At 39.5% G+C, this 21,776-nt stretch overlaps 1 protein-coding gene across 2 annotated transcripts in view; it reads left to right on the plus strand.

Annotated features, from left to right (window-relative positions):
* SPATA17 (spermatogenesis associated 17) overlaps positions 1-21,776 on the plus strand; it is a 167,717-nt gene that overhangs the window by 28,757 nt on the left and 117,184 nt on the right. For both annotated transcript variants that reach the window (XM_055144650.1, XM_055144651.1), the window contains exon 4: positions 13,946-13,996. In XM_055144650.1, the coding sequence (XP_055000625.1) occupies positions 13,946-13,996 (51 nt within the window). The remainder of the gene's footprint in view (positions 1-13,945; positions 13,997-21,776) is intronic.

Genomic DNA, 21,776 nt, shown 5'->3' on the forward strand with positions numbered 1-21,776 from the left:
GATATAATGTATTATGTTAATTGACTTGCAAATGTTAAACCATCTTTGCATCGCCAGGATGAATCCCACTTGGTCATGAGTTATTGGATTCTATTTGCTAATATTTTGTTAAGGATCTTTGCATCCGTGTTCATCGGGAATATTGGCCTATAATTTTCTTTTTCTGTGGTGTCCCTGTCTGCTTTTGGTATTAGGGTGATATGTGCCTCATAGAAACTGTTTGGTGGTATTTCCATGTCTTCAATTTCCTTGAAAAGCTTGAAAAGGACTGGTCTCCTTTAAATGTTTGAAAGAATTCACTAGTGAATGAATCATTTAGACCTGGGCTTTTGTTTTGGGGAAGATTTTTTATTACTGTTTTAATTTCCTTGATAGTGATAGTCTATTCAGGTATTCCAGATCTTCTCGATTTAACCTTTGCAGGTTACAGGAATCCAGGAATTTATCCATTTCTTCTAGGTTGTCTTGTTTCATGGCATATACTTATCTCCTATGATCTTTTGAATTTCTTTGGATTCTGTTGTGATGTCCCCATTTATTTTATTTTATTTTATTTTATTGCTTTTGGGGTCACACCTGGCAATGCTCAGGGTACTGTGCTCTGGAATCACTCCTGGCAGTGCTGGGGGACCATATGGGATTCCAGGTATTGAAACCAGATTGGCTACGTGCAAGATAAACTTTCTACCTCCCCCACTTTTCATTTTTGATTCAGTTTATTAGAGTTCTCTCTCCTCTCTCTTTCTCTCTCTCTTTTTCTTTGTGAGTCTTGCTAGTGGTTTAGCAATCTTGCTTATTTTTTCAAACCAGCTCTTGGCTTCTTTGATCTTTTCGATTGCTTTTGGGGAATTCAGTCCATTGATTTCTGCTGTTAAATTTTATTATTTCTTTCATCCTGCCTGGCTTGGTTTCCTTTTGTTGGTATTTTCTAAGACCATAAGCTGTGAAGTCAAGTTATTTATGTGTGCCCTTTCTTCCTTCCTGATAAACGCTTGCAGAGCTATAAATTTTCCCCTTAACACTGCTTTAGCTGTGTCCCACAAGTACTTGTAGCTCGTATTTTCATTCGCATTTGTTTCCAGGAATCTTTTAATTTCTTCCTTGATTTCCTCTCTAATCCGCTATTTATTCAACATTGAGCTGTTTAATTTTCAGGTGTTTGATTTGATTCTTTGTTTGTGTGTGTGATTAACTTCTATCTTCAGTGCATCGTAGTCTGAAAAGATAGTTGATATACAATTTCTATCTTCCTGATTTTATTGGGATATAGTTTGTGTCCCAGCAAATGGTCTATCCTGGAAATTGTTCCATATGCACTGGAAAATAATGTATAAATGGTTTTCAGAGGGATAAAAGGCACTGTATGCATCTATTAGCCCTCTCTCTTCCATTTCTTCCTTCAGAGCCAGTACTTTCTTGCTGAGTTTTAGTTTTGTTTATCTATCAAGAGGTGATAAGGTAGTGTAGAAGACTTCAACTACTATTTTGTTGCTACCAGTGTACTCTTTGAAGTATATTAGCAGTTGTTTTAAGTATTTTGCTGGCCCCTCATATTAGTGACACTTTTATTTGTAGCTTTTGTATTTCTGCTCTCATTTTTTCCTGTATTTTATTGGCTATCAGTTCCACTGTTTCTTTCATATCCTCCTTTACTTTACTGGATGTCTGTTCCACCATTTCTTTTAGCTTATTGAACATCCTCAGCATTTCATCTCTGAATTCTTTATCGGAGTGATTGTATTTGTGAATATTCCCTGTTGAGGCTTCTGGGCTCTTTTCTTCATCCACTCGTCATGGTGGGTATCTGTGCTGTGTCTTCATGTTGCTGTAGTAGCATTTTTCTATCAGTGTCCCCCTCTTGCTGCGAGGGAGGATTCTGGATGAGCGTGGTCAATGGTGGTCTCCTTTTTCCCTTCAAGAATACTGACTTCCTCTTTGGTGCTCCTGTGTGACTCATGTGGGGGTCGATAGTGCAGCTTCAGGGGATATGTTTTTTTTTTTTTACATTAAGCTTGTTCAGATTCTTGTGTTCACCATTATTTTGTTAAGTTAGGGGATTATTTTGATTAGAGTAGGCTACTGGAGTATTGGCCTAATGTGTTTGGAATAGCCACACTCTCCTCGTAAGAATTAGATAAGGGAGGTTAAGGTATGAGTCAAAGTGCTATGAAAGAGGAAAATAACTGCAGCCGTGTGAGTGGTCACTGCCCCAGAGGCTACACCCCCACCACAGCTGTACCTGTGGGGGAGGGGCTTGCGTTGGTGCAGTCCTAGGTTGGAGTTCTACTTCCAATGCACTTCTAAAACCGGAGTCCCCTCTGGCCTAGGTGCTCATGAGGGCACCTTAGCTGAGAAGGGGTCTTCCAGTTCACTGTGGCATCTTGCTCAACTCGCTGCTCAGGAGGCCATGGCACTATTGTTTTTTCTTATAAGGAGATATTTCAAGATTTCAAGATATTTCAATGTCTTCCTCATTTAACTTTTCATTACTAGGTTTAGCATTCAGTGATGGTTTTGCACTAGAATAAATTGTTATTAAATGTGTCAAGCAGTGGTTCCTAATCCCATCATTTCTACTTTCACTTGATAACATTTTACTGTAAGGAAGAGCTTTTTCCTCTTTACATCACTCATTAATATATTCACTTATTTTTTTTTTGTTGGTGTTAATTCATAGATTCTTACTTTATTCAATGGTTCATGTCTGTAATTCATTACCATGCTGATTGGTTTGGTGTTCACACTGTTCAAGATTTGCTGATCTGAAACTCCTGGCTACTCCCAGCTCTGTGCTCAGGGTTATTCCTGGAGGTACTGAAGAGACTATGTTGTACCAAAGATCCAGGTAGGGTCAGCTACATACAAGGGAGCACCGAGCCCCCTGTGATATTTCTCAGCTACTTGATATTAGTCTGGGAAGCTGGAAACTGTTTCAGAAAAGTTCTGCTTCCTAGTTTATGTTTCCCTTTGTGCCCAACACAAGAGCACCCAGTGCCTAACATAAGTTCTCATACATAGCAAAAGATCTCAACAATTTTCAAAAGATATGAAAATAACTACCACTTGCTGATTGACTGGCATGACGAAAATATTGCCAGATTTGAAAGCCACTGATTCAGTATGCTTGTCTTTGGAAAGTTGTCTAGACAGATCACAAAATGAGTGACAATATTTCCTGGTAGGAAGTGAACTGAGAACCTGAGCAGGGGAAAAAGAGCAGGAAAGAGACTTTTTTTAGCTACAAGCTCTTTGGTTGCTTCTGAATTTTTAAACAATGTGAATGCATTGACTATTAAATCAATTCATTAAAAAGAGAAGTTCATTTCAAAGGTACTCCCCCCCAAACACACAAGGATAGTTGATTGAGCAGATGAGGAGTTAATGTTGCCTTCAGAGGTCAAAGAAAGGAGGCTTAGCTGACCTCTGGCTATTATAGGTCAAGAAGGAACAGAGGGAAAGGTCTGTCAATTAGGAGCAGCAAGAAGAATGCTTTGGGATTGGCGGCGCAGGTCGTGGAGCAGGATGCCATGGGAAGCACAAAAGAATGTTGACTTTAAGGCTCAGGGTAGGAGAAAAAGAAAAATGTTGGTAGGGAGTTGAGAGTGGCTTTTGGTAAATTGTTTCCAACATATTTGTCAGAATTTATTTCTTAGTCACATTTCTTACATTCGTTGTTTCAACCTGTACCAGCCATAGTGTATGGAGAGGAGAAAAAGCAGGTAATGCCTGCATTTTCTCATGAAGAAATGGAGGAGAAGATGCCTGTGAAATGGGAAAGTTAAATGAATGTGTCCAACCTCCTCAGATCCTGATCCGATCAATCTCCGCCCAGTGAAGAAGAGCTTCTCTGGGGCCACAGTGCTCCCCTCCCATAGTGTTCCTCCGCTGTATCCCTCCGCTGGAGTGCACGGTCCCACCTTCAGCCAGAAAGTGAAGCCCGGGAGGCAGTCCTCTTTAACTCCCACCGCTTCTTACTCCCTCCTGGCCCCTTGCCCTCTCACTGTCTCTTGGTCTTAATCTCAGTTGCAGAGTCTCACTCCAAAGTCTGCCGTCTTTGTGTGCAAGTCTGTGTGTGTGTGTGTGTGTGTGTGTGTGTATGTGTGTGTGCAAGTCTTTGTGTGTGTGTGCAAGTCTTTGTGTGCAAGGCCCACAGCGGACTGTTCACGTAGGTAGTTTCCAATCATCTCTAGCCTCATGCTGCTGCTTTTTCCGTACAGGTAGTCTCTGAACACAGGAATCCATGTGGAATTGCCCATTTATGCAGTGTCAGGTGTTTTTCTTCATTTTAAAATACTGTGTGATCAACCCAGAAGCCCCCTTTTCACTCTGACATGCCCCCATTGGTCTGCATCCCTCCTTGTCTCCCAAAGCTTTACTTCAAGGTCAACCTATGCTGATTCCAGAAGCAGAAAAACACTGGAGGGAAACTGCGGTCATGAGGTGCCTTCCTAACTGGGCTTTTATCTCCCTGTGACTTGTTGTTTTTTCCAGCTATCATGTGGGAACCCATCTGGATGACAGTGATGGTCGACTCCACTGTATCTCAACACATTTTGGTGAATGTATCACATGGCAGAAGGCAGCCGTCTTTTGGATAGACAGAGAAATAGATAAATGAAAGATTTAGAGGAATACACACCAGCAGACTTATGCTCTGGTCAGTGTGGTGGTAATTTCTACCCATGAGTGCCTCAGACTTCCACGGCTACCTTCCCATGTGAAAGAATGTCTATCTCTACTTTACTGTGTTGTGGTTAGACCAAATATGCTGACAGATGGGACCTGCAGACTCAAGGTGAAGCCTTAAGAGGTATTCTATCTTCCCTTCTTGGGCAAGAACTGCATCTCACACCTAGGCTGTTCTTCACCATGAGCTAAGACAGAGCTAATGCAGAGAGACCTGGGAACTAAGCCACAGGGGAACCTGAACCCACACTCATTGTGAGTTCTGAGTAAATGTTTGGCTTAGTGACCTTCTAGCGTGGCTGCGTTTTCATCTGAGTCAAGCTAGCGGATGGTTAGCAATGATTACAAAAGCATGGCTACGTATCAGAAACATTCTAAATGGGCACTCAGGGAAGTGCACACAAAGATGTCTGGAGCTTTTTGAGCTTGTGATGATGCTAGGACACCTCCATGTGGTGATATCTTGTAAGGCGATTGTGGCTCTCCCAGCAGTGCCTGGCACTCCATAATTAGCACTCCACAACTGCTTATTAAAGTGGAGCCGAGATTAAGAGTCAGCTGCAGAGATAAAGGCATTAGAGCCATCATTATAAGACAAGAGGATTTTCTACCTGATGGAAAAAAAAGAATCTGAACAGTGGAGCATGAGGCCAAGAATAGAGGCTTTGCAATGCCTGAGGGTAGGCCCCAGCAGAAGAAAGGAATTACAGGTAGGTGGTAACTGGAAAAACAAAGACCTCAGGACCCAGTGAAGAAAACTTAGAAGTCTTGGAGTGTCCAATTCCCAGCGAATTGTGGAAAGCCCTAGGATCTCTTTGAGGGAATTTGGCGATATTTGGACAGTCGTCTCAAATTCCACTGCAACAGGATACGTCTACCAGCTTTAAAAGAATCCTCATCTTGCCTCCCTCTTCTGTAGCCAGTCCCAAGTTGCCCTCATTAAGCCACAGTGATAGAGCCATTGCAGCTAGTTTTGTGACATGACTCGTGCTGCCTGTTCTTGTCATGCTGTTCTGTCTAGCAGCTTAACCCAGATTTGTCCATCTTAAGGCTCCCCTGCTGGATCAACTCACTACCTTGAATATCTTTGCCTGTTCTTGAGGATGTGCTCTGATTCTTTTTCCCTTTCTCCCTTCCTTCTTCCCTCCCTCCCTCCCTCCGTCCGTCCCTCCCTCCCTCCCTCCCTCCCTCCCTCCCTCCCTTCCTTCCTCTCTTTTATTGTGAGGAAGTTTCTAGTTGCTGGATATGTGTTCTGAGCATGTGCATTTCGTGCAGACCAAGATCTTGACTAATCTTCCTACCACATCTTCCTACTGAATGCTCCAAGGGCCCTACTCTTTGGGGGCCTTCTTGTGTACAACTGTCTTGTGTTCTGTCAGTTTCGTTTGGATCACTTCCTGCCCCCTGTACCCCACTTTTTAAGATGTTGAAATGGACAGAGTCATTTTAAGGGTGATTGTGTCAGGAAAATTGTGATATTTTCCCTCATATGCCCCTCTGCAGCACTGCCACTTTGATTGGCACGTGAGGGAAGTCAACTCTACCAGTATTTCTCAATCTTTATCCAACTGTGGCCCCCTTCTGAACTTGTTTCCTTCCTGTGCTTCCATCATCCTTCTGATTGCACCCCTAGTCTCAGGCCATGGCCTGATTCTATTTACATGATTTTTACCTGTGGCTCCCTTGGAATTTCCTGGGGACATTCTAGTGTGCATCTACTTTTCCTTGTACGATACTTCTTTTCCTCTTGTAATACATATCACTCTTCATTTTCCATTCATTTTCCATCAGTTTAATGTCAAACATACTATGCTTTTACCAACATACTCTGAGTGCAAGTACAAAGATTGCCCCAATATATATGATTATTTATGTATTAGAGAAATGATATGTGTAGCTATAGTCTTGGACAGCTCAATGTTATATTTGCAAATTGAGATCAACCAATGAATATCATGTATGAAAAACCACATTAACAGAATTCAATTAAATTTTTTACGAGTAGTAGAAATACTAAACTTTTCTGAAAAGTTAATATATAAACAATTTTATTAAAATATATTATTCAAATCATCAAAATAATTTATTGCTGAAAATCAAGCAAACTGTTTGCAGGCTACATATCATTTTACTATTTCTTATAAACTTTTTCATAAGTATTGAAAGGAGTAACAAAAGAAAAAAGTTTATTTAAGCAAGACAAAGCATATCATCAACTGTCAGATTTCATTGTATGTTATTATAATAAATCAACAGGCTTTTTTGATGAATAGAAAAAAAATGTAAATAAAATGTTAACTACTAGTTTTAAAACTCATGATGTTGACCTGCTTTCTTCTATAGACATGTTTATTTCACGACATTAGATGGATAAATATTTATTTATTTATTTATTTATTTTTATTAGTTTATTTTTAATTAGAGAGTCATCGTGGGGGTACAGTTACAGATCCATACATCTTTGTGCTCATGTTTCCCCCATACAAAGTTCGATAACCCATCCCTTCACCAGTGCCCATTCTCCACCACCAGTAAACCCAACATCCCTCCCCCCCTCCCCAGTCCCGTCTCCCCCCACCCCACCCTGCCACTATGGCAGGGTATTCCCTTTTGTTCTCTCTCTCTGATTAGGTGTTGTGGTTTGCAATAAAGGTGTTGAGTGGCCATTGTGTTCAGTCTCTAGTCTGTATTCGGCCCACTAGATGGATAAATATTTATTCTGTAGCTGAGAATTCCCAAATCCTAATCCTGGGAGATGTCTCAAAGGATTTTCATTTGGAAGTCTAGGTTCTATGTGTGAATCCCCACATAGTATGTGGTTTGTTGAACACAACCATGAGTGACACCCATGTGTCTGGCAGGAGTATCCCCTGAGCACTGCAAGATGTACCAAAGAGAAGAAGGGGGAAGGTAGGGGAGAGGAGGGAAAAAGAGGTGAGGGGAAGAGAAATGCTGAAGTCCTTTTAAATTTATTTCTCTAAGACTTCCACAGGCAACACTGGTCACCTTTGAGTGTCAAGAAAGAAAATAAACTATATGTTCTTTTTCATTTGGGATCTTACATCAGAAAAGCACATGAAACACAGCATAACTAAAAACTGATTTACTAATATTAATTTAAAAGTTCAATATTTTTATTATAATTATGGAATGACCTCATATTTTGGTACATCTTTGAATTGTATTTTAATTTTATTAATTATACCTATGAGGAATACTATAATTGTTTTATTTCCTTTGTTTTGATGGAAAAAGAAAGGCTCTTTTAAAAATCAGCAAAGAGATTGGTGTCAGCTGCCAAGCGAACAAGGCAAAGCATATGCACAAAATAGTCATGATAAAATAAAATAATAATGTTTATTATTTGATAATAAGCATTTTAATAATTGTGTCCAAAGTTATGAACTTTGATAGCACTGATGTGGAAAATAAAGGCTCAGGCTTGTCATTTCCGTTGCCCATATGTGCATGGCTTTGAAAGCTCCATTGGCTTCACGCTGATGCAGACCCTTTGTTGCCCAATCTAGCAAATCAAATCAGTCGATCTGTTCAAGTTAGATAGCTGTGTATGTGAAAATATTATAAATATGCTGTGCCCTCAGTATGCTGCTTTTTGAGAATGGTTACCCGTCTCTGCATGGAAACTCAACAGCTGCTCACCCACCAAGGAAATATGGGGTGACTTACGTTCAGCTAGCAAAATGTCATGGAGCCACTGAATATGAAGATAGACCAAGGAGAAACTCAAAGTTGAGGAAAAGACTAGATTTATCTCAACTGGGTAATGGAAAGTAAGCCACAACTGTCTCAAGGAGAGTAATTTGGACTCTGGGTGTCAGAATTAAAGAGAGTGAATGTTTCTGGTTCTCAAGCATTTAGGTTCTGGTCTGGTTCTTGACTATGGTAGTGAACGGCTAAAGAAGTGAAGATCTAAGGAGGGGGTTAAGGAGGAGGAGAAAAATATGGAAGAAAAGAGGAATAAGATTTGCAAGCCTGATAAAGTACAGCAACTTCAAAAAGACACAGAAAGTGATCAATGAGACAAATATAAAAAAGCATGATATAAACAAGGAAGGGTTTTGAGGGAGTGGTAATAATTATTGTTCAGAAGGAAACTTCTTGGTGGTTTGAAATGATGTGAAAATATCAACTGAGCAAGGAGAATGCTGACTTTCTCCATTTGACGGTCTCTGGTTGGAAAGAAAAGTGTTTTCCTCATATAAATGCAAGCCCTTCCTTCCTTCCCTCCTTCCTTCCCTCCTTCCCTCCTTCCTTCTTTCCTTCCTTCCTTCCTTCCTTCCTTCCTTCCTTCCTTCCTTCCTTCCTTCCTTCCTTCCTTCCTTCCTTCCTTCCTTCCTGCTTTCCTTTCTTCCTTCTTTCCTTCCTCCCTCCCTCCTTCCCTCCACTCCTCCCTCCCTGCCTCCCTCTCTCTTATATTTCCTCTTCCTTTCTTGCAAGGAGCAGTAGGATTTAGAAAGCTAGAAAACACTGATAAAACACGTAAGTGAGGGGAGTGGTAGAGCATGGAAGTAAAAAGAAAGTGTGCAATAGTTTGATCAGATGAAAGTTTCAGGGGACCAGATAAGAGTTTTAGGAGTTCACTGTGAAACAAATAGAATGTGATTTGAGTTGAACTTTGAATATTACTATGACCTCTAAAAAAGTGGGTATCATTTATCTCCTCCCACTCCACACTTTATATATCACTGAATAGAAAGAAAATTTTAAAGATCCCTATATAGAGTCTGTTCCCATCAGTAATCATTATCTTCTAGAGGAATAACATGGTTGAGGTATGTGTCTTAGCTTATAAATCTGTCTTTCCATGATCTAAAATACTGAATTGTCGTTACATTAGCCAGCCCAATTCAAGATGTCTTGCCTTAAGCAATTGGAAACTACTGAAGATCTATGAGTAAGAATATTAAATAATTCGATGAAATTGGCCTTGTAGAAAATTCATCCAGTGGGGGTATTAAGAATGTATTAGAAAAAAAATTTTTTTAATGTAAAGCAGTAGGAAGACTGTAAGTTCAGGCTTGCAAATAGAAGCCTGACAAAGCTCAAAGATTCAGTGAAAATTGTGGATAAATCATCTAAAAAACAGAAAGCAAACATGGGCATTGGTGAAACCAAGCACTTTGATATTTGTCTTAAAAAGCAGAGGAAACAGTGGACCAAAACATGGGTGATATGTGCAGTAGAGTCACTACTTTCAAAACAGGGCTGGGGAGGGTAGGAGGATGTCCATCAGAAAAAGCATCAATGCTAACTGCAGTATGGACACTTCTCTTGGGGTCCGCTGTCCCATACGCCAAGAATATAGCTGTGAATACGAATACGAATACAACCTCTAGAAAATGTTTCAGAAGCCTTCTTAAAATTGAGCTGGGGATTTGATGAAGATCATACACCTAACAGACAATTGGTTTGGCGTCCAAATGTTGGTCTCTCTCTATCCCAGAAATTATTTCTACTTTATTTTTACTTGTATCTGTTATATCATACTAGTTATTTGTCCATCTCTTCCACTGTCCTAGATCCCTGCACCTCTGCTTTTCTATTCCTTTATAGCATTTGGAAACTCTCCTTAGTTGGGCACCCTATTTCCACTACAATAGAACCATAACCTTTTATGTTTGATCTTCATCACACATCTTCAGCCTTCCCTTCTAAAATAGGCTTGACATCTTAATAATGAAAGATAGGAGATGATAAATAGTAGGGAAAATGTGAGAATTTTGTCTGCTTAGAAATTATAATGGCCTATCATTCTTAGATATATTATTTTTAGAAACTAGGATATGCATTGGTTACTCAGTCCCATAGAATGCAGAAAAAAATAACTTTTAGCAGAACTCTAGAAAATAATATCAGAACAAGGTTTTATTTTAGTCTTTCATATAACTGAGTCCTTCATGTAACTGAGAAAAGCATTAGTATAACAAATTATCATGATTATGTCAAATGGAAATAAAAACTTGATGAAAATGTATGTTTTTTGGAGTGTTTAAATGTGTTTTGTAGATATTTATGAAAATTCACAGTGTAGACTGAAAGATGATTTGTTGTGGGGACGAGGGATGTTTGCTCCATACCCTGGGGTCCGGAGGAGTGTGTACCACTGGGAACTGATGCTGGGGTACCTCCACAAAAAGCTCGTGCTTCAGTCCTCTTATCCATACCCCTGACTTAGAAAATTTTTTTATTTTTTAAAAATTATTGTGAAGTATATACAGTATAAAATTTATCATTCCAACTCTCGGGCACCTTCTGGAGGCAGGTGGGCAGAAGACCCACCAGGCAGCCAGACCCACACCACAGCACTGCAGCCACAGCAAGGGCTCAATGTCACCACTTTCAAATACTCTCTGCAGAGACGCCAACCTGTGAGTAATTTCAGGTACTTGGTGACCAGTGTGAGAATGCTGGTGTTCTGCGGAGTCAGGGTGGGGAGTCGCCATCCTCCACTCCCACCCCACCAGACACTCACACACTGTACTTCTGGATGCCTCGCCACCTCCACCCCTCACAGCCACCGCCATCTTAACTCATTGGCCCAGATGCGACCTCATCATACCTCCTAAAGTTACAGACAGCTTCATGAATTTTTAGACAAGGACTTAACAACCCTCCAATAAGCTATAATAATTTTCACATAAATTGAAATTTTTATGCCTATTGATTTTAATATTGGAGCTTTGTTACATAATCAATTTTAATTCTAGAATTATAGAACCATTTATAATTGTGGCTTTTTTCTACATTAAAATAAATAAGTTTTTAAACTTGTTATTTAAACCATTTAACACTCCTCTCTTGTGGCACCCCACAATAGATATACACTGACTGCAGCCATCACCATTGTCTGCGTGTTCGTGCTTCATCATCTCTATTCTCATGCCTTTCATGCATCCATTCAGAACACATGCTCCCTCTCCCTCATCTCTGGCAGCTATTCTATCTTTGTGGACTTGACTCCTCTAGGGACTTTATAGGAATCATGGTAATCGTTCTCATGTCTATTTTTTGTTACTTTCAAAAGTATTCCATAATGTCCTTGATTCATTGAAGAATGGTACCCTGCCATCAGAGCCCTGGAAAACCTTTTCCTAATGTCCATCAGCTATGCCCAGAACACCTTTAGTTACATTTTTCTCATTGGAATCCTCACAGCAACTCTCAGAAGTATATAATAACCCACTTTGTGAGGATGAGCAGAAACACCTAGTCTTTTAAATGTTTTGCTCAAAGCCACTTGGCTGATAGAATCACAATAGGACTTGAACTGAGATCTGGATTTTGAAAATATTTTCTACAACTAGTAGTTAAACAGCAATATGATAAAGATAAAAGTCTCAGGATCTTTTCTTTTCATTTTTTAAAAATTTGTTTAAAACATTTTTAATTAAATCACCATGAGAAACACTATGTTGCAAAGTTCCCCATGATTTGGCTTCAGTTAATGTTTCTACATCCATTCCTTCACCAGTGCACATTTCCCACCACCAATATCCCCCGTTTCCCTCCCACCAACCCTCCTCCACCCTGCCTCTATGGCAGACATATTTGTTCTCATTCTCTCCCTCTTTTTCTCTCTATTTCTCTCTCCCTATCTCTCTCTCTCTCTCTAGCTCTGTCTCTCTCAGGATCTTTTTCTAAGCCCAAATATGATATACATAAATATGTAATTTCTAACATGATTCTCTCATCAGTGGTTCTCACTGCCTTGATATAACTTGAAGAAATAATGCTATTAAAGTATTTCGTTTTTTCAAAGGTAAAATACTTAAAATGTAGCTCAAACCCCAGGAACTATATCTCATTTTGTATAACAGAGAAAGAATTTGGAATAAAAGTGACATCATCGTGTTCATTTGTACACAACATATAGCAGTCAACTGTTTCCTAATTTATCAGTGTTGATAAATAATATAGCCCTTCTGCTCTCTATACAATTTGCTTTGGATTAGACCAGATAATTTAAACAACTCTAATTAAAGTGAAACCCTTTTATATGAATTCATGTTCATCCAGGGAAAGGAAAATCCCTATGTAAAGGATCCAGGCACATTTTACTGGATTTGTTCCTTAAAGTAACACATGAGCTAAAATTGTCTTGGTGGAGTAAATTGAGTTACATGGGCTAAGTTGTGTGGTGTGTTGAAAAACGTATGTGTTTCATTGCTAATTTAAAGAATACTTGGGGTCAGAGAAATAGTGCACTGCTTATGGTTCTAGGATCACTGCCAGGGGTCGCTCCTGCACACAGAGCCAGGAATAGTCCCAGAGCACTGCAGAGTGTGACCCCATTCCTCCCCCCAGAAAAAAACATAGGTATTGAATTAAGTTAAAGCACTTGTCTTGCATGTGGCTGATTCCAGCTTGATCCCTGAGTACTACCAGGAATGATCCTTGAGCACAGAACCAGGAATAGCTCCTGAGTACTACTGTGTGTGTCCCTCAAAACACAAAGATAACAAAAAGAATGGATGTGGAGACTTTATTTTAAACCATATTTCACTGACATAAGTCAAGTGGTTAAATGTTTCTATCCCCTGAGATCTGTAGGTGAATAAAAGCATCTCTACCAAAAGGAAACCAAGATATTAGGAAGTCTTCATTGTTTCAGAGAATTTGCAGTAACTTGATATCATTGTATTTATGATTTTATGGTGTTAAAATGAATATTGAATGACACAAAATTCCCCAGGATTGCTCAGGAGGCAGCTAAGTACATACCATTTTGTACAGATGGTTGGAAGGTACAATTTTGCTCCATCACTGCATCCATATCCTTGAACGATTTCGACTGAAGACAGCATTTCTTTGAATTTTTCATTAAATCAGACGTCTTGAAATATGAATTCCTTTTATGTTTCTGTGAGTTTTGGCTAAAAGAACCCCAGTGAATAAATCATATGATACTAGGTGTCACCCGAACTTGTGAATATTTCTGCTTTGTTATTCTATTCTCAGTAGAGCACCATTGATTATCAAACTCAGCGGAGAGCGTTTTATGATCATATATCTCCATTAGCTCCTAGTTTGACTACCATAGATTTTTCTGGTTAAGCTTGCATTATGTATTAGGAAGCCTATCTCTTCAATACGAAGTTTGATTTCATTTTTCTAAGCCCAGAACTCTTATTATGTATTATGTATAAAGATCCTTATCTTTTATATGTAAAAATAGGCTGTGCTGTCTCTGTGTAGCTGAAATCTATGCCATCATTTTTTTTTCTTTCTTGATTCCCAGGAAGCATGTTACACTATGAAGATGAATCTCTACAATGCAATGGCTGTCAAGGTAAATATTTCTTCACTTGTTAAACAAATGAAAAGTCAATTGTGCCCTGAATTCACTTTTAATAAACCGAGCAAACCTGAATAATGCAAATTTGATTGATATGCTAATGGGAACAAGAGAAAAGAGCTCATAGCTTCAAAAGTTAGTTCTTGGCAGTATTAAAAAATTTGAATAAAATATAAAACCTGTAATTATCAATGCTTACATTTTAGAGTGTTAAATACCTTGAGTCATAACTAGAATAAGACTCTAAATATTAATGAAGCAATGTATTCTCCCTCAGATGTCATCTAGAATATTGTGATAAATAGATAAACAATGCTTTGGAATATAAAATTCCTGCCTCACACAAATCAATTAGAAATCATTCACCTGATTTAACTAATAAAATCTGTTTCCAGAATAGAGGTTATATTTCTACCATTTCTTGGTTCATTTTTACATGTTATTTTACTGAATGTAATGATTATGAGATTTTCATGGTTCTACAAGAATTGAGGATTGGCCACAACAAAAACATCTTTTTTTTTTTTGGGTCACACCCAGCGATGCTCAGGGGTTACTCCTGGCTTTGCACTCAGGAATTACTCCTGGCAGTGCTTGGGGGACCATATGGGATGCCGGGGATCGAACCCGGGTCGGCCGCGTGCAAGGCAAACGCCCTACCCGCTGTGCTATTGCTCCGGCCCCCAAAAACATCTTTTCTACTCTTCTGATTTATTGCTAATCTATTACATATGGAGAAATTATGTTCCTGAATTCTCTTAAAATCCATGTTGTACTATCTTCTCTTTTTTTTTATTTTTGGGTCACACCCAGCGATCCTCAGGGGTTACTCCTGGCTCTACACTCAGGAATTACTCCTGGCAGTGCTGGAGAGACCGTATAGGATGCCGAGAATCGAACCCGGGTTGGCCGCATGCAAGGCAAATGCCCTACCCGCTGTGCTATCACTTCAGCCCTTATCTTCTCTTTCATTCTCCCATCACCCCCCACCCTCACCCCCCACCCTCATCCCCCACTCCCAGCCTGCCTCTCTAGCAGTCGCTTTTCTTCTCGCTCTCGCTCTCTGTCTCTGTTTCTTTGTCTCTCTGAAACTCTGTCTCTGTCTCTGTGTCTGTCTCTCTCACACTCTCTCTCTCTTTTTGGGTAGTATGGTTTGCAATATTGATATTGAAAGGTTATTAGGAATATCCCTTTGCCTACTTCTAATACTCAGTTCTTGTCCAGTGTAATCACTTCCAGCTATTATTGTCATATTGGTTTCTTCTCTACCTTACCTACCCTCCTCAGCACACACACTTATGGTTGATCCCAACCAACCAGTCCTCCTAGACCCTGTTTTCCCTGGCCATGGATATTAGTCTTCCACCATATATTTTTATATACCACAAATGAATGCTACCATTTTATATCTGTCCCTCTTTTTTTTTTAATTATTTTATTGATTCACCATGTATCTGTCCCTCTCTTGATTCATTTCACTCAACATGAAACTCTCCATATCCATTCATTTATAGGAAAATCTCATGACTTCATTTTTCCTAATGGCTGCATAGTATTCCATTGTGTAAATGTGCTATAGTTTCTTTATTCATTTTTCTGTTCTCGGGCTCTCAGTTTGTTTACAGATTCTGGCTATGGTGAATAGTTCCTAATTATCCATCTAGCTCTGCCAAAAACTTCACCTCAGCCTAAAATCCATCTCTTATCTTTCCCTCTGAACATTATGCCAGCTGTGGCTCTAAAGTAGTGAGTGGTAGGTGACTGAGAATCTAAAGCTATTACTGACAAAGGCATCCATGTCCTCCTGATCACCAGGAGAAATAAAAACACAGAAGAATGCCAAGGAGATGACTCAAAGGGCTGGAATGCATGCCTAGCCTTGAGTTCATTCTCCTCCATGCCTGACAGCACCAGCAAATGTGACCTTGGTGGCCCCCAGTCGGTAGGACTCAGCAGCATATTTTCATCAGCCTGAGCAAGATTAGTCCCTGGAGCTAAGTATCATTGGAAGTAGCCCCAGAGCACCACTGGCAAGCAATCCTTTTCTCTCACCCCCCTGAAAAAAGCAAAAGGTCCAGTAGACAGCATTTGGAAAACATGTTCTCTTGTTTAGTTATAATCAGAGCCCCAGATCTTTGTGTTGAATTCTTACTATATTTGAATCACTAAGATTCATTTCACCTGTATGTGGCATATAAAGAAACCCTAAGGAAGACAGAGTGTCTGACCTGTCCCAACATTGTCCCCAAACCTGCTTTTCCTAAGAGCATTGCCCAAGTCAACTGGTCTTTGGTACAGACCAGTGGGCAAGATAAACTTTCCCTGAGTCCTGGGGTCCTGGATGGTAGGCAAAGTGAGCCCCTTTTCTCTGGTGTCTCAGGAATCATCTTGTTTGAGCCAGATGCTTTGCATACCTGTCTATGTCTCTGGCAAGACCACATTCCCACAAGCCCGATGAATTGCAAAATCATTAACCTCCTTGCTCTCCTGAGAAGATATTTGTTAACTAGCCTGCTGCAGAGCTGCTTTCCTTGCCCAGGTATTCCAAAAACCCTGAGACTATGCTGGCTTTTGGGTAAAGACTCAGATTTACTCCCCAATTTTGTCATTATTTCTTCCCTTTCCTTGATATCCACATCTTCTTTGTCTGCTCTGTAGCTTCCTGTTTAGAAATGTTAGTCTTCATCCCTCCAGTTTTGGGCAGGTCTTCACATCTCACAGTCAGATTCTTTCCCTGCTGGCAGTGATTCACATCTTCCACATGCTGCATCATTGGGCAATGATTCTTCCAAATAGTCTCTGCTTACCATGCCTGGATTCTTTCAGATTCTTAAGATTCAACAGATCTCAAGACTGATGAGTCATATGGGAGTAGACTGGGCATTAAAGTCAGCGGAAAGAAGCCTTGAACATTACCTGGAAGTGGAAATCATCATCCAAAGACACTCAAGAGTTTCTGTAAGATCGAGGGGCATGTAACTAGCACTTTGGGAAGTTGGCACCACCATCCTTCAGAACTCTGGGCGAGCTGACTAGGAAATAGACAGGTGAGGGGTTTCATGCTCCTTAGAGGAAGACTCAGTAAAAGGGCTCTCTCGTACTGAGGCCAAAATGATTCATTTTTAGCATTGTTGGATCCCAGTGACCAAAAGTGAATTTTATAGCATTGACAAGATCCAGCACCCGTTTATGATGAAAATGCTCAGAAAAACGGGCATTGAAGGAACTTTCCCCAATTTAGTCAAAGCCATCTACCACAAGCCCATGGTAAGCAGCATTCTCAATGGGGAGAAACTGAAAGCCTTCCCTCTAAGATTGGGGACAAGACAAGTTTGCCCACTCTCGCCACCCCTATTCAATATAGAATTAGAAGTTCTTGCCATAGCATTTAGGCAAGAAAAAGATATCAAGGGCATACAGATAGGAAGGGAAGTGGTCAAACTATCACAATTTGCAGACAATATGATACTATACTTAGTAAATCCTAAAGACTGTACAAAAGAGCTCCTAGAAACAGTAGGTTTGTATAGTAAAGTGTCAGGCTACAAAATCAACGGCCAAAAGCCCATGGCTTACCTATATAAAAATAATTAAAGAGAAGATCGAGATATTAAATAAAACAATCCCATTCACAGTGGTGCCTCAGAAAATCAAGTATCTCGGAATCAGCTTAACTAAAGAGGTGAATGACATATACAAAGATAATTACAAAATACTACTTAAAGAAATAAGAGAGGACACTAGAAAATGGAGACACATACCCTGTTCATGGATAGGGAGGATTAACATTATCCAAATGGCAATACTCCCCAAAGCATTATACAGATTTAGTGTGGTACTTATCAGGATACCAATGACATTCTTCAAAGAAATAGACAAAACACTCCTGAAATTCATATGGAATAATAAACTCCCTCAAATAGCTAAGCAATCCTTGGAAAAAAGAAGATGGGTGGCATCACCTTCCCCAACTTCAAATTATACTACAAAGCAGTAGTAATTAAAATAGCATGGTATTGGACTGGAAACATACCCACAGACCAATGGAACCAAGTTAAATATTCTGTCACAGACTCTCAAATATATGATCATTTAATCTAGATAAAGGAACAAGAGATGGCATGTGGAATAAGGAAAGCCTCTTCAACAAGTGGTGCTGGAAAAGTTACCTGTAAAAAAAATGAACTCTTATCTCTGTCTAAAGCCAGGCACAAAAATCAGATCAAAGTGTATTAAAGACCTCAGTTTAAGACCTGAATCTGTAAAGTACATGGGAGAAAATGCAGGCAAACCCCTCATGATATTGAAGCTAAAAGTATCTTTAAGGATGAAACACTACTGACCAAGCAAGTAGAAACAAACATAAACCAATGAGACTTATTAAACAAAGAAGCTTCTGCACCTCAAAAGAAACAGTGACCAAAATACAGAGAGAGCCCATGGAATGGGAAAGAATATTTACCCAAAACCCATTTGATAAGGAGTTAGTATTCAGGATATACAAAACACTAGTAGAATTATACAAGAATTAAACCTCCAACCCCATCAAAAAATGGGAAGAAGAAATGAACAGAAGCCTGCTCAATAAAGAAATGCAAATGGCCAAAAGGGACATGAAAAACTGCTCTATATCACTAATCATCAGGGAGATATAAATCAAATCAACAATGAGATGCCATCTCACACCACAGAGATTGGCACACATCAAAAAGGATAAGAACAACCAGTGCTGGTGTGGATGTGGAGAGAAAGTGACTGTCTTTCATTGTTGGTGGGAATGCCAACTAGTCCAGCTTTTTGGGAAAACAATATGGGCATTCCTTAAAAAGTAGAAATTGAGCTTCCATATGACCCTGCAATACCACTTCTAGAAATATATCTTGTAGGTGTGAAAAAGCACAATAGAAATGACATCTGCACCTGTATGTTCATTACAGCACTGTTCACAACAGCCAGAATCTGGAAACAACTTGAGTATCCAAGAACAGATGACTGGTTAAAGAAACCTTGGTACATATGCACAATGAAATATTATGCAGTTGTTAGGAAAGATGAAGTCATGAAATTTTCTTATTAGTGGATGGTCATGGAGATTATCATGCTAAGTGAAATGAGTCAGAAAAACAAAGACAGACATAGAATGACTGCACTCATTTGTAGAATATAAAATAACATAGTATGAGACTGACACTCAAGGACAGTAGATGCAAGGGCCAAGAATATTGCTTCATGTTGGAAGCCTGCCTCATGAGCTGTGGAGAAGGCAGCTAGAATAGAAGGGATCACTAAGTCAGTGATGGTTGGAGGGATCATTCGGGATGGGAGATGTGTGCTGAAAGTAGATAAAGGACCAAACATGATAGATTCTCAGTATCTATATCACAAACCATAATGCCCAAAGGTATAGAGAGAGTATGGGGGAAATTGTTATAGAGGCAGGGAAGGATTGGCGTAGGGAGGGGGATACTGGGAACATTGGTGGTGGAAAATGTGCACTGATGGAGGGATGGTTGTTTGATCATTATATGACTGAAACTCAAACATGAAAGCTCTATAACTATCTCACAGTGATTGAAATACAAAGTGAATTTTATTAATGAGTGAACTTTAATGAGTATATTTATGTCTTTGCAAGTGGTTGCCTGCGAAACTGGCTCTCCGATGTGTTTTTAAGGATGTGCTCATCTGAAGATGACAACCTTCATTCTCTACCAGTAGTTCACTTTCATTTCTGACCTCCACAATTCTGCTTTGTTGTGATTGTTTTCAAATTATATCTGTCCTTTAAGTGATTTAAATGAGACCGATGGCCTCACTTAACCCCCCCACCCCCACACCAAACCTAGGTGGCCATAGTACTCAAGCACCTGTGCACCCAAGAGTACATACCCAAACCACAAAACAGGCCCTCCACAGCCTTTAAGAACGTAACATTTGTTCTCAAAAATCATAACATATGATAATATATGATCTGCCCCAAACAGATTTTGGACATTCTCTCATAACTCCTTCACTCCTCCCATCACAAATATGTTCTATTCTATTGTGAAAGAGTCCAGTGGGACTTAAAAAGAAGTCTGAACAAAGTATCCTTAGCCTTTCCCTAAATTGGTCTTGCTGTTTTTCATAAAGAAGAATAAATTATGTTGATGTGACTTTTAAAAATGTAATAGATGCTGACATCTTGACTTGCTGCACTTATTTTATTTTATTTGTAGGTGACTTTTTAAACTAAATTTTTTATTAGTGAATCACTGTGAGATACAGTTACAGACTTACAAGTTTTTTATGCTTGTGTTTCAGTCATACAATGCTCAAGTACTCATCCCTCCACCAGTACCCATTCTCCACCACCTATGATCCCAGTATTTCTCCCCTCCATTCCCCCCCACCTCTGTGGCAGGACATTCCCTTTTTTTCTCTCTCCTTTTGGGTATTGTGGTTTGCAATAGAGTATTGAGTGGCCATCGTGTTTGATCTATAGTCTACTTTCAGCATGCATCTCCCATCCCCAGCGGATCTTCAAACCACAGTTTTCCTGGTGTTCCCTTATCTCTCTGAGGTGCCTTTTCCTCCAGCATGTGAGGCCAGCTTCCAAGCTGTGGAGCCAACCTCCTGGTCCTTATCTCTACTATTCTTGGGTGCTAGTCTCCTGTTCTGTTACTTTATATTCCACAGATGAGTGCAATCTTTCTATGTCTTTCTCTGTCTTTCTGACTCATTTCACTTAGCATGATACTTTCCATGTTGACCCCTTATATGCAAAGGTCATGACTTCATCTTTTCAAACAGCTGATATTATTCCATTGCATAGATGTACCAGAGTTTCTTTAACCAATCATCTGTTCTCGGCCACTCAGTTTTTTTTCCAGATTCTGGCTATTGTAAACAGTGCTGCAATGCATATTCGAGTGTAGATGTCATTTGCTGCATTTATTTGTAAGGGTCACATTTTTTCTAAAGCTTTTATGATCCCTCCTATAGAATTGATCACTTGCTTTTTTTTATGTTCACCATTTACCATTGATGCGCTTGCATTATGGAACCTGTAAAAATTTATCTCAGCTAATTTACATTCCTGGATCCACCACCCACCATAAGTCCCTTGGGGCCAGGATCCTATCTTCTTAATCATCATATCTTTCTATAGTTTTTGGCTTGAAGAGATGCTTAAATAAATGTCCCTGAATAAATCAGTAGTTCCTTCTTTTCTAAATAAGCTTTAAAAAAGTAGTTACTTATTTTCAATAGTTTCTTTTTTGTTGTTGTTGTTGTTGAAATAAATTTTATTTAAAAATGGTATTTATTTTTGGTATATGGATTTTTTTAAGTTTTTATTTTATTGAATCACCGTGAAAAAAATTACAAAGCTTTCAGGTTTAAGTCTCAGTAATATACTGATTAAACCCCCATCCCTTCACCAGTGCACATGTTCCACCACCAAGAACCCCAATATATCTCCCTCCCACCCACCCCCCACCTAAATAGCTAATGATCTTCACTTTTATTCTCTCTATACTTTGAATACATTCAATGTTTCAATAGAGAACTCACTATTATTGTTTGGAATTTTCCCTCAACAATCAGGCCTGCTGAAAAGGCATCATTTAATAATTTCTTTTCATTGCTGAGAGTGAAGATCCTGAGTTCAGGCGGCTGCGACAGCGGCCGCGTGGTTTTGGGTTTCTGATATTTTAACTCAGTTCACAGTCTAGATGCATTTCTGCAAGAAGCTGCTCTGGGTGCCAAAATGGATTAGAAGACCTCTCGATCA

This window comes from Sorex araneus, chromosome 7 (genome assembly GCF_027595985.1).
Source record: "Sorex araneus isolate mSorAra2 chromosome 7, mSorAra2.pri, whole genome shotgun sequence".
In the NCBI taxonomy this organism is placed as follows: Eukaryota; Metazoa; Chordata; class Mammalia; order Eulipotyphla; family Soricidae; genus Sorex; species Sorex araneus.